Source organism: Pleurodeles waltl, chromosome 4_2 (assembly GCF_031143425.1).
Source record: "Pleurodeles waltl isolate 20211129_DDA chromosome 4_2, aPleWal1.hap1.20221129, whole genome shotgun sequence".
In the NCBI taxonomy this organism is placed as follows: domain Eukaryota; kingdom Metazoa; phylum Chordata; class Amphibia; order Caudata; family Salamandridae; genus Pleurodeles; species Pleurodeles waltl.
In genome coordinates this window covers 891,654,105-891,668,478 of record NC_090443.1, presented here as the reverse complement: position 1 = coordinate 891,668,478, position 14,374 = coordinate 891,654,105, and the positions used below count along the sequence as shown (strand labels likewise).

The 14,374-nt window shown below is 45.2% G+C and overlaps 1 protein-coding gene across 1 annotated transcript in view; it reads right to left on the bottom strand.

Moving 5' to 3' along the window:
- NRDC (nardilysin convertase) overlaps nucleotides 1–14,374 on the bottom strand; it is a 780,134-nt gene that overhangs the window by 150,236 nt on the left and 615,524 nt on the right. Inside the window, exon 24 of the mRNA XM_069232676.1 lies at nucleotides 5,493–5,631. Within this exon, the coding sequence (XP_069088777.1) occupies nucleotides 5,493–5,631 (139 nt within the window). The remainder of the gene's footprint in view (nucleotides 1–5,492; nucleotides 5,632–14,374) is intronic.

Here is a 14,374-nt window from a genome sequence, read left to right as displayed (position 1 = left end):
CTCCAGGACAGATGGAGTGGCCCATACCCAATCCTAGAAAAGAAGAGTTATGTCACCTACTTGGTGGACCTGAGCACTAGCAGGACACCCAAGAGAGTGATCCATGTTAATCGCCTGAAACTCTACAATGATAGGGCAAATATAACCATGTTCTGGTTACTGATGAGGATCAGGTAGCAGAGAGTGAACCCTTTTGCCTGACCTCCTCTAAACTGACCCTAAGAATGGATCAGTTGATGGAGTTGTCTATTCAGACACCCTCTCTGCCCAACAGCAAGCCGACTGCAGGGAAGTCCTCCAGCAGTTTGCCGAGCTCTTCTCTATACCCAGAGCAGATGAAATAATTGACAGATAAGGTGCAGACAAATTCTTATGTACCTTTGACTTAACTGCAGGGTACTGGCAAATTAGTATGGCACCTGGAGCAAAAGAAAAGACAGTATTCTCTACACCTGATGGGCATCATCAGTTCAATGTTATGCCCTTTGGCTTAAAGAATGCCCCTGCCACCTTCCAAAGGTTGGTGAATCAAGTCTTGCTGGTTTGGAGTCGTTTAGGCAGGGGCATTCTTTAAGCCAAATGGCATAACAGTAAATTGATAATGCCCATCAGGTGTTCAGAATGCTGTTTTCTCTTTTGCTCCAGGTGCCACCCTAATTTGCCAGTACCCAGTAAAAGGTACTTAAGATTGGCTGCACCTAATTTATCAATCAGTTCATCTGCTTTTGGTATGGGGTGAGCATCTGTCTTTGTGACAGAAATGAGCCCTCTATAGTCCACACAAAACCTCATCTCTCTCTTTCCACCCTTGGTGTGAGATTTGGGGACCAAGACCACTGGGCTAGCCCAGGGACTGTCGGAGTGCTCTATCACTCTCAACTCTAGCTTCTTGAGGAATTCCACTTTGATGCTTTCTTTGACTTGGTCAGACTGTCTGAATATTTTGTTTTTAACAGGTAAACTGTCTCCTGTGTCCACATCAAGGGTACACAAGTGTGTCTGACCAGGGGTCCATGTGCCAACTGTGAAGACAAAGGTACAGTTTTAGGGGAAGAACACTGGTGCTGGGGCCTGGGTAGCAGGGCCCCAGCACACTTCAAATCAAAGCTGGCATCAACAAAAGGCAAAATGTTAGAGGGTAACCATGCCAACAGTGGCATTTTCCTACAGTCCTTCTGCAACCTTTTTCCAATTGCAACTATTCCATGTTATCTTAGGGACATCAACAAAAAATAACACCTCTACATACAGGCTTCTGGGGAAACTCTGCTACTTACCTCTGGTGTTGTGGTAGTTCCCCAGTCCATAGGATCCTCGACTACTTTCGTGCTGTTCGTAACCATTTTTTAAGTATATGGTTTGGCCCCCCCATATGGGCCCATGCCGTTTTATGCTTTTAACTAATTGGTTTATATTTTGTGTGTGCATATTGTAGGAAACTGGCCTGGTGTGTGGTGAGCACCTATGGTGTTATCTTATACCAGGACCAGGAATCCCCTATTAGTGAAGTGCAGTCAGTGTCTAGAAAGCCAGGCTCTCTAGCGGTAGCTGTGGATGAGCAGCCAAGACTTATCTACGAGACATGCAAAGCTTAAGCAATACCACTGTAGTCATGCAGCACTTGAAAGAAAGAACCACACAGTGTTACAAAAATAAAGTTACTTTATTATGGCAATACAAATACTAAAATGCTGCATAGGCACTATTAGCAGGTGAGTAAACACACTATTATATACACATTATTAATCAGGAATGGGCATGGAAAGCAATAGAAAAAGTGACATAACAAAAAACTAATAGAGGCCCTAGGGGGAGCCCAAACCATGTACTAAGTAAATGGGATGCGAAAGGCATACCCCGCACCCAAGGAAGTGTAACCTGTAGACGGGAGCTGGAGGAACTAGGAAGCACAAAAGGGAAGTACCAGAGCGCCCCTCAGCAACCAAGAGAGAAGAGGTAAGTACCTGTTTTTTCCCCAGACCCACAGGTAAACTTGAAAAAGGGACTGTGCAAACCCTAAGCAAGATTGGAAGAAACAGAAAATGGATCATGACAGAAGAGGACCTTCAAATGAAGGGGACGAAGTCCAGTTCCAGTAGGAGTGTACGGTTGGGGGAGGAGCCACTACCCACCATTCTGGAAATGTAGGATGAGGTCGACCGTGAAGACCAGGAGTCAGCTATGCAGCACAAGGGCAGGAGACGAGTTCCAGAAGTGATGCAGTTGATGTCCCACATCGGAAGAAGAGTTGCAGTCAGTCAGTGGAGTGGAAAAACCACTAACAAGCCTTGTCAGAGGTAAGAGTTGCAGAAGAAGAGATGCAGAGCTGCTGGGGATCAGGAAGGTCTGGGGGGACTCAACCCAAGAAGGGGAGTCCCAGGCGACACTCAGCAGTGAGGAGAGCCAGAAGTCAGGGATGCAGTCCCCACAGGCAACTCACAGGCAGCAGGCACAGGAGTCGCAGTGAGGCCCACTCAGCACACCTGGAGAGAAGTCCAACGTTGCTGGAGCAGCAGGCAGAAGACTATGCCTTGCAGGGAAGAGTGATAGAAGACAGGGCTACACGGAGCCTGAAGATCCTTTGGAAGAAGATCCAACAAGCCTTGGTAGCTGCAAGAGTCGCGGTGCGCAGGGTTACTGTCCTGCAAGGAGAGGCAAGGGATCACCATCTCCCATGTTGGACAGATGGAAGAAAGGACCAAGGGAACCACTCCAGACCCCACTTGAGATGCAGGATCCACGCAGTTTTGCAGGAGAGGATCCATGCACGCGGTCGCCACTGCAGTTGGTGCCTGCGGACGCAGGGGAGCGACCCCCTCACTCCAAGGGAGATTCCTTCTTGCTTCTTGTTCAGGCTGAAGACTTGTCACCCTCAGGGACTGCACAGCCAGGGAAATGTTGCTGGAAGGAGCCGGAGAAACAATGTTGCAAAGCGGAGTGGTAGCTGGAGTTGCAGATTGCCGGTTCCTAGAGGGTCCAGTCCAGTCCTGGTGGCCAGAAGATGAAGTAAAAAAAAATGCCAAGGAGTCCTGCTGGAATCTTGCACGTAGAATCTGAGGACCCACCCAAGAGGGAGACCCTAAATAACCCAGGAAGGGGGATTGGACACCTAGCAGGGTGACCACCTATCAGGAGGGGGTTGTGACGTCACATGCCTGACCTGGCCACTCAGATGCTTCCAAGGATTCAAGATGGCATACTCAAGTGGCCACCTGTAGGAGCTCTGGGCATCACCCCTGGGGTGGTGACAGACAGGGAAATGGTCACACCTCTTTCCATTGTCCAGTTTCGCGCCAGAGCAGTGACCCAGGATCCATGAACTGGTGCAAACCAATTTATGCAAGAAGGGCACCAAGTGTGCCCTTCAAAGCATACCAGTGACTTGGGGAGGCTACCCCTCCCAAGACATGTAACACCTATTTCCAAAGGGAAAGGATGTTACCTCCCACTCCGAAAGAAAATCCTTTGTTCTGCCTTCCTGGGCTTGAGCTGGTCAAGCAGCAGCAGGGCAGAAACCCATCTGTAGGATGGCAGCAGCGCAGGCTGCCCGGGAAAAACCTGCAAACTGGTAGGAGCAAAGCTGTGAGTCCTCTAAAGAGCCCCAAAATGCATGGAATCATACAACTAATACTGCCAACAGTATTGGGGTATGATTCCGACACGTTTGATACCAAACATGCTCAGGTTCGGAGTTACCATTATGTAGCTGGACACAGTTGCCCTGTGTCAAGTACACAGGTAAAACGGCTTCCCTGCACTTATGAAGTCCAGGAAAATGGAGCTGGAGTTCGTAGGGACACCTATGCTCATGCAGGGGTGCCCTCACACACATGTACTTGCCCCCTGCCCTCCGGGCAAGGGGGACCTGCCATAGGGGTGACTTACAGTGACCTGCAGTGAAAGGGTGCATGCACCTTTTCACGCAGGCTGCAATGGCAAACCTGCAGACACATTTTGCATGGGCTCCCATGGGTGACATAAGACATGCTGCAGCCCATGGGAAACCCCTGGTGCCCCAATGCCATGGATACCTAGGTACCATATACTAGTGACTTACATGGGGGGCACTACTGTGCCAACTGTGGGGAGTTCAAAGTCAGGAACAACCACATTTAGAGGGAGAGAGTACAATCACTGGGGTCGTGGTAAGCAGGATCCCAGTGAACACAGTCACAAAACACTGACAGCAGGCAAAACGTGGGGGTAACCATGTGAAAAAGAAGGCACTTTCCTACACACATCTCCAGCCAGATGATATACCAAAGTTAGTTTAGTGTCTGTGTGTTAATAAATAATACTTTATTTTTTTAACACTTTGTGTGGTTCTTTCTCGCACGTAAATCACTGACTGACTGTAGTTACTGCAATTGCTTCACATCCCCTGATAAGCCTTAGGTGCTCTCCAAAGCTACCCTTTGAGAGCTTCGGTTATTAGAAACCATTTACACTATCACTAAAGGTTACCTAGACTCGATGAAGGGTGCCTCAGCTACAGGTGTACACCATATACTGAGCCAGCCTCCTGCAGTTACCATAGCTGAAATGTCAGCATGCAACTGTGCACTCACCAACTGGCATACTTGCTTTACAACAGTAGTGTTTTTACTATTAAGACCATTAAAAGATAAAACTACAGGTCTAACCTTTTAATATCATGCACCCTACCTCTAGGGCTTATTAGACCTGCTGCAAGGATGAATTACAAAATATTACAACTGAAGGCTTGGAGCCTTGAAAGTGCAGCAGTTCACTAGTGACATTCTGGGAACACACAGGGTACCATATACTAGGGCCTTATGGTTAAGTTAGATGTGTGAATCAAGATTTTAACCAATTTGACAAGGTTGTAAGATTCAAAGGGTGAAAGCACATGAGCCTCTGGGACTTGGGTAGCAGGGTCTCATTGTCTAAAACAGCATCAGTCCAAGCAAAACTGGGGGTGCAAAAAGAGGCATTTTCTTACAAGTGGTATCCTAAGACCACCTGATCAGAGACTAACATTGTTTAAAAATGTACAGTTCGCGAAAAAATTAAGGGACAAGGGTATTCAAAAATCTTAGTGCTCAAAAAATAGAGTTTGCTGAAGAAGAGTAAGGGTCTCTCTCAGTCACGGAACCTCTAAATATTGAGTAGAAACTAACGACTACATTTCCTCCATCACAGAGACAGTAATATGGAGAAAATATCAGTAGGTGGATCCACCCCAAATGAAGTGTCTCGTTCAGAAAATTAAGGATTTTCTGTTTCCTTCAAACTCTAAATGAGGTATTAACCATTTAAACTGTATCATGTTTCTCTCTCACCTCCCTAACCCTGTCACTCCGCAGTCCCACCACAAGGGCTATTCTTAGTATGCTGCTGCTTAGAAAACATCCATTTTTTATAAGGTGAGTTGACCTATGTTTTTAAAAGCTATACATCTGTACATTTTAGGACATAGCCTCTTTTAACTTGTCCAAAGGAAGCCACTTGAAAATGTATGTTCCACTAACCTGGTAATAAACTGTGACTTCAGAGTTGGCATCTCCTTTGTTTAAGGACTTCACTTTACACAGGTGGTGAGCACTGGGTAGTTTGACCACCTGAAACTGTACGGGGACTGTTTTGGACAATGGTTTAAACTTCAGATGCCTGAAGAGAGAAATAAAAAAAAACAATTGTCATAGTTCACCGACTGGACAAATCCTCCAAAATTGTTAGCAATGTAGAGCCCTTTGCTCGCTGAATATTGCAATCCTTTGATGAACACCAGGGTGATACAGAAAAGTAATGCAAGGCAAAGAGAGTGCTAGCCAATCGTACATATGTGCTCTGTGGAAAGGTGAGTGATAGTCACAATTCACCTTCTGGGCAAATAACAAGAACAACAAATACATAAAGCACAAAACAATGATAAATAAAGGAGATACATTGCCTTGCCTATAACAGAGAGTTCATTTTAAAACTAATTCGATTTTTTATTACTTTAGGTCAGACATTCACCAGTACATCCCCTTTTCTGCAACATCAGTTCTGCCCTCAAGGGAAGCTGAAAAGATTTTTCAGTTTGTAAGCAGAGGTCAATTTTGCGTCACTGGAACTTGTTTTCGAATGGTGATCACAGACGTTCAGGTGGTGCATAGAAAATAAACTTTTCAGCAATGATATCAGGTTAGAAGTAAATATAGAGACTGGTGTTGCAAAACAGTAATGGAGGTTATCATAGCAACAGGATACAACATGGTGAAGCAACATAGAATGATCAGCAATTAAGGACTTCCATAAAATACTTACTTAATATGAACAAGTGACTAACCTAAGAAAACGTGCGCTGTTAAGAACATTTAAATCTCTTTTTCATACTACTTGGATGGCATTTACTACATAGGAAGAGCTCAGAACTCCGGTCCAAATACACAAAAAGTGGAACCTCCACCACCAGACCAGCAATGGAAACCTGATGTCCTATTTGCACCCTGCACCCGGCCGCCCCTGTGCCGCTGAGGGTGCGTGTTTGTTGCCTACTTGTGGCCCCTCCAGTGTTCTTCTAATCTCCCCTGGTCTGCCCTCCGAGCCGCGGGCACTTACCTGCAGGCAGGCCTGATTCCAAGTACCTCCTGTCTCCATAGAAGCATGCTAAATTTGCTCAACTTTGACCTCTGCGCCCGTCCTGCCCCGTGTTGCTGGTGGTAGGTGTTTGGGGTTAACTTGAACCCCCAACCGGTGGACTTCCTAAAACCCTGAGACTGAAACACGCTGTGAGGAGGCGGCAGCAGGGCAGGAGCCCTTTAAACCCAGGGAGGAGGCGGCAGCAGGACAGGAGCCCTTTAAATCCACTTCAGTGCTCCCGCCTCGCGGGACGCACGCTATGAGGAGGCGGCAGCAGGGCAGGAGCCCTTTAAACCCAGGGAGGAGGCGGCAGTAGGGCAGGAGCCCTTTAAACCCAGGGAGGAGGCGGCAGCAGGGCAGGAGCCCTTTAAACCCAGGGAGGAGGCGGCAGCAGGGCAGGAACCGTTTAAACCCAGGGAGACGGCGGCAGCCGGGCAGGAGCCCTTTAAATCCACTTCAGCGCTCCCGCCTCGCGGGACGCGCGCTGTGAGGAGGCGGCAGCCGGGCAGGAGCCCTTTAAATCCACTTCAGCGCTCCCGCCTCGCGGGACGCGCGCTGTGAGGAGGCGGCAGCAGGGAAGGAGCCCTTTAAACCCAGGGAGGAGGCGGCGGCAGCAGGGCAGCAGCCCTTTAAACCCAGGGAGGAGGCGGCAGCAGGACAGGAGCCCTTTAAATCCACTTCAGTGCTCCCGCCTCGCGGGACGCACGCTATGAGGAGGCGGCAGCAGGAGCCCTTTAAACCCAGGGAGGAGGCGGCAGTTGGTCAGGAGCCCTTTAAACCCAGGGAGGAGGCGGCAGCAGGGCAGGAGCCCTTTAAATCCACTTCAGTGCTCCCGCCTCACGGGAGGCGGCAGCAGGGCAGGAGCCCTTTAAACCCAGGGAGGCGGCGGCAGCAGGGCAGCAGCCCTTTAAACCCAGGGAGGAGGCGGCAGCAGGGCAGGAGCCCTTTAAATACACTTCAGCGCTCCCGCCTCGCGGGATGCAAGCTGTGAGGAGGCGGCAGCAGGGCAGGAGCCCTTTAAACCCAGGGAGGAGGCGACAGCAGGGCAGGAGCCCTTTAAATCCATTTCAGCGCTCCCGCCTCGTGGGACACGCACTGTGAGGAGGCGGCAGCAGGGCAGGAGCCCTTTAAACCCAGGGAGGAGGCGGCAGCAGAGCAGGAGCCCTTTAAACCCAGGGAGGAGGCGGCAGCAGGGCAGGAGCCCTTTAAATCCACTTCAGCGCTCCCGCCTCGCGGGACGCGCCAAGGGCGGGCCATTCCTTCGCCAGTCATCAACCGGAAGAGGCTGGGCTGGTCCCCCCCCGATTCGTAGTAAATACCTTTGGAAGCTGTTAAAGTCACTGTGGGAGTCCGTCATCTATAATGGGGAAGAGAAAGATTAACTTGCAAAAGTGGGAAGGTGGGCCCAGCTCTCTCCAGTCCTCCATTACTAGCTATTTATCCTCTGTGATGGGGGCCATCGAATCTGAAATAGAGCAAGTAGAAGAAAGGATTGGGGCTGTCCAAAGCACTGTTCAGCAGCCACCTTTGGAACCGATTGTTCAAATAAACTCTAATTCAAGAACTGGGATCTCACTACCGGCCCTGCCTACTAGTATTACACAGTTGGGCCATGATATACTTTCTCCCATAGACGTAATCAATTCTCCTAACCCTTTTGTTAATCCACCTCTGGAAAGCTCTTGTTCTCAGGTTGATTCTCCTCCTCTGAAGAAGAGGAGAGCCGGGAAAAAGTCTAAAAATACAAAAAATGCTTTGGGCCCTAAAAAGAGAACATCCACCCTTTCGGTTTTAAGCGCTAAAGATCCAGTTTCCCAGGCTTCCACTTCTGAATGTTTTTTGAGAAAGGATGCCCCTGAAGATTTTACTTGTGTCATAGATTCTATACTCAAAACTTTTGTGCAACCTTAGAGGCGAAACTTATCACAATGATTATTAGGAAAGCTTGATTGCTTTTGTAATGATGTGACTAGTACTTTATCTCATTTACTCAAGCCAGGATTAATAAGTACGGGAAAATCTCACAGCCAAGACAAGGTTCATCAAACCAACCCCCTACCTACTTTGTTATCCCAAGGAGCTAGTAATCCCTCGCCCAATCTATAGGCCGTTACTGGCCAAGGAAATATAGCTGACAATTCTGCACAGGGGATGACCAGGGAAGTTTGTTCCTCTAGGTTGCATGCTACGGGTCAAAACAAATCTACAAACCATGCAAATTCTTTACATCTACCTCCAGAGTGCAATCCGTATGTATTGGTTCTATCAAATCATCCCCTTTGGTGAGTTCTAACATAGAAGATACCCAATCCCTAATCAGGAAAGCTGGTCACTGGCTGAAATATTAAACCTAATTTTCATCATAATGATAAGATTCTTATGGCCCGCAGAGTGAGGAGGGTTGGATATTCAAAGAAAATGGAGGAGGGAGATTATGTTTTAAATTTTGCAAATTTCTGTTCTGTGGACTATTTTTTGACCAACTCTGAACAATTCAATAGGTCATGTAATAGGATCCTTATACATCCCCTGTGTCATTTTTATGACCCCGCGCTCCTACCACAACGCTCCGCTACTAACCCAAGAACCCATACACCTGACCCAGTAAGGTCCCAATTGCAGGAAAACGTACCCACTAGCAATCGGTTTTTGGCTCTTAATTGTCTTGACGAGAACGATTGACTGACGGCCATGGTTAACCCCTGCCCTACAAATATGGCGAGATCAATAGCTGGGAATGCTTACAATGAATGTACTCGGTACACAGGAAAGTCTGTATTGGATTTGTCAACTCCTACAAATACTAGAGTTTTAACACAATGTCCTGGGTTTAGACCACTAACTCTGCTTAGTTGGAATATTTCGGGGTTGCGGTCTAAAACTGACAACTCGGATTGGAGGAGCTTTATTTCTTCCTATGACATAATTTGTCTACAGGAGACTTGGTCTAGGGATTCTTCCCTTCTGAATGGTTTTACTTCCCTATGTCAGCCGGCTATACCCTCCCCAATGGGGAGAGCACGGAATGGCCTTTTAGTTCTTGTATCCTTACATCTCCCTCTATTAAACGTGTCCTTAATCTGGCCTTCCCCTCATTTTATGGTTGTTTTAGTGTCTATTAGCGGACAAAAAGATATTTTGATTTTACATTTTTATAATAATAATATCTCCCGGGGTCTCCTTATGGGATGCCTGGAGGAGGTAGCAGACTTCTTTGGTTCATCAAATGTTTTACAGGAAAGTGATCTAATTATACTATGGGTGGGCGATTTTAACACTCCCCTGTGTAGCAAGGAACTTACGGAACTGTGTGCCTTCCCTGATGAGAGCAGAGAGTCATCAATCCATTTCACTCACACTGCTGAAGGAGATGCCCTAAACTACTTTATATGTAAGTTTGATTTGCTACACGTCACAGAGAAACTGCCTGCTGACGCCTGTTATATACCAACCTTCACAGGAAATTCGAAGGGGAGCATCATTGATTATATACTTATTGGCTCCTCTGATTATCATCTATTTCAAGAATTTAAGGTCACACCTCACTGCGCCAGTGATCATAATCCCCTCAACATTAATCTGGACTTAAATATTAACCAGGTTCCTAAGAATAAAAGTTTGAGAGTTAGTACTGTTTATAATCCAAATTGCGGTTTACGCTTAAAATGGGACAAAATAAATCCTAAATTATTTAATCAGGATATTGTAAGCACTAGGTCTGACTCTATTATTATGTGTCTGTCTCAGCAGTTAGATCCAGAATGTATAGTCCATGAATTTGAATCTTTATGTACTGATATCTCACGAGCCTTGGTGGTGGACAGGCCCTTGAAGGGGCCAGTGGTCCATAGATGGTTTGATTCTGTGTGCTCTTCTGCTCATAAAAAACTTAAAGATGCTCTTAAAGCAGTTCCCCCCCTCCCGCCGACTAGTTAAACTAGCTAGAGCCGATTTAAAGGCTGCTCTTGAAAAAAGGAAATCAGAAATTAGGTCTAAGGCTTGGGATGAACTTTTGGCTGCCTCTGAGCTGAAGGACACTTCTAAATTTTGGAAGGTGATAAATCATCCTTACTTTTCAGATAACAACACTAAGGCCGATGATTGTCTCATTGTAGAGGACGTATGGGTGACCCATTTTAGGAAAGTATTTTGCCCAGGAAATGATGACAATGAGAACCTGTATATAGAAGATAACCTTACTGCACTTTCTATTTCAGACTCTAATATCAAGACCCTATATATTACCTTTGATCTCCATGAGGTCCTAAGCGCCATTAATCGAATAAGGCAGGGAAAGGCTCCTGGCCCTGACTGGGTCCCCGCTGATCTTTTTAAATCTGAAATTGATCTTTGAGGTCCTTTAGTTACAAATGTGTTGAATAGCGTGGTAAATAGTAATGTACCTATTTCATGGAAATCGGCTATTATTGTTCCCATCTTCAAAAAAGGAAACAGACAAGATCCTTCCTGCTATAGACCAATTTCTCTTATTGATTCAACTGTAAAGATTTTAGGAAGTGTGATCTTATCCCGTTTAGAAGATTGGGTGATTGAGGCCCAGATTTTATCTCCAATTCAATTTGGTTTTAGACCCGGTGTAGGCACAATTGAGCAGGTTTTAAATCTGTATCTGGTACTCAGTAAATATGTGACCGCCAAAAAAGAGTCTATTCATATGGCATTTATTGATTAACTAGTGCTTTTGATATGGTTAATAGGTCGAAGTTATGGCAAATTCTGGGAGCTTTAGGTTGCCGCACGTCCCTTTTGGAGCTTATTAAACGCCTACATACAGATTTAACGGTTTCAGTTCAGACTGGTTTATATGGACAGAGAACTTCTCCTATTCCGTCAAAAAGGGGCGTAAGACAGGGATGTATCCTAGCGCCTTTTCTTTTCCTTATATATATTAATGGGCTTTATGATTTGTTGGTGAAACATGGAAAGGATGTGCCAAAGATGGGCCAGAGACCGCTTCCAGTTTTATTATATGCTGATGATGCAGTTTTAATTGCTCGTACCGCTAATGGTTTACAGGGACTCTTGGACCTATTTTACAATTTTATGTTGGACCTTGATTTGAAAGTAAATTACCCTAAGACTTTTGTTATGACATGTGGCCCACGTAATACAAAGTCTAAACAATTCATTATGGGAGGACATATTTTAAATAAGGTAAAAATTGTTTGTTATTTAGGTATGTATATGAGTTCCTCTTTGTCCTGGAAGACTAACATCAATTTCAAGTTCCAACAGCTGATAAGGAATAATGAAGCGATATTTTGCTTTACCAGAAAATTAGGTCACACACCCCTCGCACGGATGAAAACACTTTAAAACTCCAAGTGTGCTGCAGCAGTCCTATACGGGGCAGGAGTTTGGGGCTACAACAAAATACCCTCTCTCCAAAGTGCTGAAAATAAATTCCTGCGTAGACTCCTGACAGTTCTAAAATGTATAGTAAACATCATCAGTCATGAGGAAATTGGCCAACGTTTTTTGGAGGACAGGGTTTCTATCGCTCCTTTACTGCTCTGGATCAGATGCTGGTTCAACCCGGCGCCAAAACTTGTTCAAGACTGCATTTCTGATTGCTTACAATTGGACAACTCAAACAGGATTCCCTGGCTTGTGTTCCTGCGAAACTCTTTTGAGAAGCTAAAGCTCAGATACATGTCTGAAGAACCCCAATTGTTAACTACAAACTCTCGAGATTTCATAGCTCCCTGAAACTCTAAACTTTAGATCCCTATACCCAGATTGTAACTGTCTTATGCCTTGAACCTTATTTGATCTGGTTTTCAAGTTCTAAAATAACCTCTCTTTTAACATTTTTTAGATTTAATTTGATTCATTTTAAGGTAGCCTTTCCCAAACCATGTTTCTGGAAAAAAGGATTTACCACCCTGCCCCTGTGATTCTAAATCAAAGCAGAGTACCACACATTTTTTTCTCTTTTGTTCTCTATATGCTTCTCCTAGAAAGGCTTTTATTTTACCTATTTTATGTCATCTTAGACCTATCCATTATAAGGAAGCTCTCTTATATTTCCAGAGATTGCCAGATATCCAAACTTGTCACCACGTACTAAATTTTGTTATAGCTTCTCTAAGTATTAGGAAAAGGTCTACACCATTTTAATCTTTATATGTTTGTGAGAGATTTCTATTTTGAGATAATATCTGCAAATTTTGTGTTTTAGCGATTCTTAATTAGGTTTTAGTATACTTATTTGTTGCATGTTAAGGGGTTTTTAGATCGGATGTTTACATGGTGTTTTTAGGAATTGTTTTTACGTTTTTTGTGTTTTGTATTATTCACAGTTTTGAATACGTGTTTTTGTATGTACTTTTATGGCATTTGCCGAATAAAGCTCTTTGACTGACTGACTGAGACTGAAACTGTAAGTGTTGCACTTACTGATAAACCAAACTAACTTTTCTTCCCCTCAGGAACTGTTTCTGAATATTGTACAGTGTGTCCATTTTTAAAACAGACAATTGCCAATATTTCAAAAACTGTATACTTTACCGATTTCAAATAAAGGAAGGTTGATAGATGTGTGAAATACTAATCTATTGAAATACCTACCTGCAACTTGAATCTTGTGGTTCTAAAAATAATTTAAATACATTTTTGATATATAAACATCATTGGTCTCGAGTTCAGTCATTGAGTGTGTGCTTCTTTTATTGTCTGTGTGTGTACAACAAATGCTTTGCACTACCTCTGATAAGCCTAACTGCTCGATCACACTACCACAAAGAGCGCATTAGTATTATCTACCTTAGCCTATGTTAAGCCTCTGGGGAACCCCTGGACTTTGTGCACACTATTTCTCACTTTGATGTAGTATATACAGAACCAGCTTCCGACAGCCTGTTTCTCTACACTACATACACTACACTAATAGGGGATACCTGGACCTGGTATACGGTGTAAGTACCAGAGGCACCCACCACACACCAGGCATACACCCCTCTAGCAGGCCTTATAGCCCTAAGGCAGATTGCACTATACCGAGGTGAGGGCATAGCTGCATGAGCAGTATATGCCCCTAGAGTCTAAGTCCATTCTTAGATACGGTAAGTGCAGTGTGGCCATATTAAGTACATGGGATGGGAGTTTGTCATTACAAACTCCGGAGCTCCATGATGGCATCACTGAAGGCTGGGAAGTTTGATATCAGCACAATAAACCCACACTGATGCCAGTGTTGTATTTATTGTAAAAAGCACACAGAGGGCATCTTAGAGATGCTCCCTGTATTTTAGCCAAACTTCTAGTGCAGGACTGACTGGTCTGTGCTAGCCTGCCACTTCCATACAAGTTTCTGACCTCATGGGGTGAGAGCCTTTATGCTCTCCGAGATCAGAATTACAAGTTACTTACCTTCGGTAACAAAATATCTGGTAGAGACATAATCTAGAACTAGAATATGTCTCTACCAGATATTTCATTTCTGAAGGTAAGGAACTTGTACATCTGATAGAGACTTCTAGTTGCAGATTCCTTACCTTAGAATAGATACCCAAGCAATGCCATCCTCGGTGGTGGGCTGCGAACTAAGATCATACTGGAAAGTCCTAGAGGCTCGAACAACCAACGTAGCCGTCCTGATGGACTTGACTATCCAGACAGTAATGCTTAGCAAACGTGTGCAGGGATGCCCACGTAGCTGCCTGACAGATATCCAGGACAGGAACTCCGCGTGCTAACGCAGTGTATGCAGCAGTGGCCCTGGTAGAATGAGCCCGCAGGCCGTCAGGAGGTTTCTTTTTTTGCC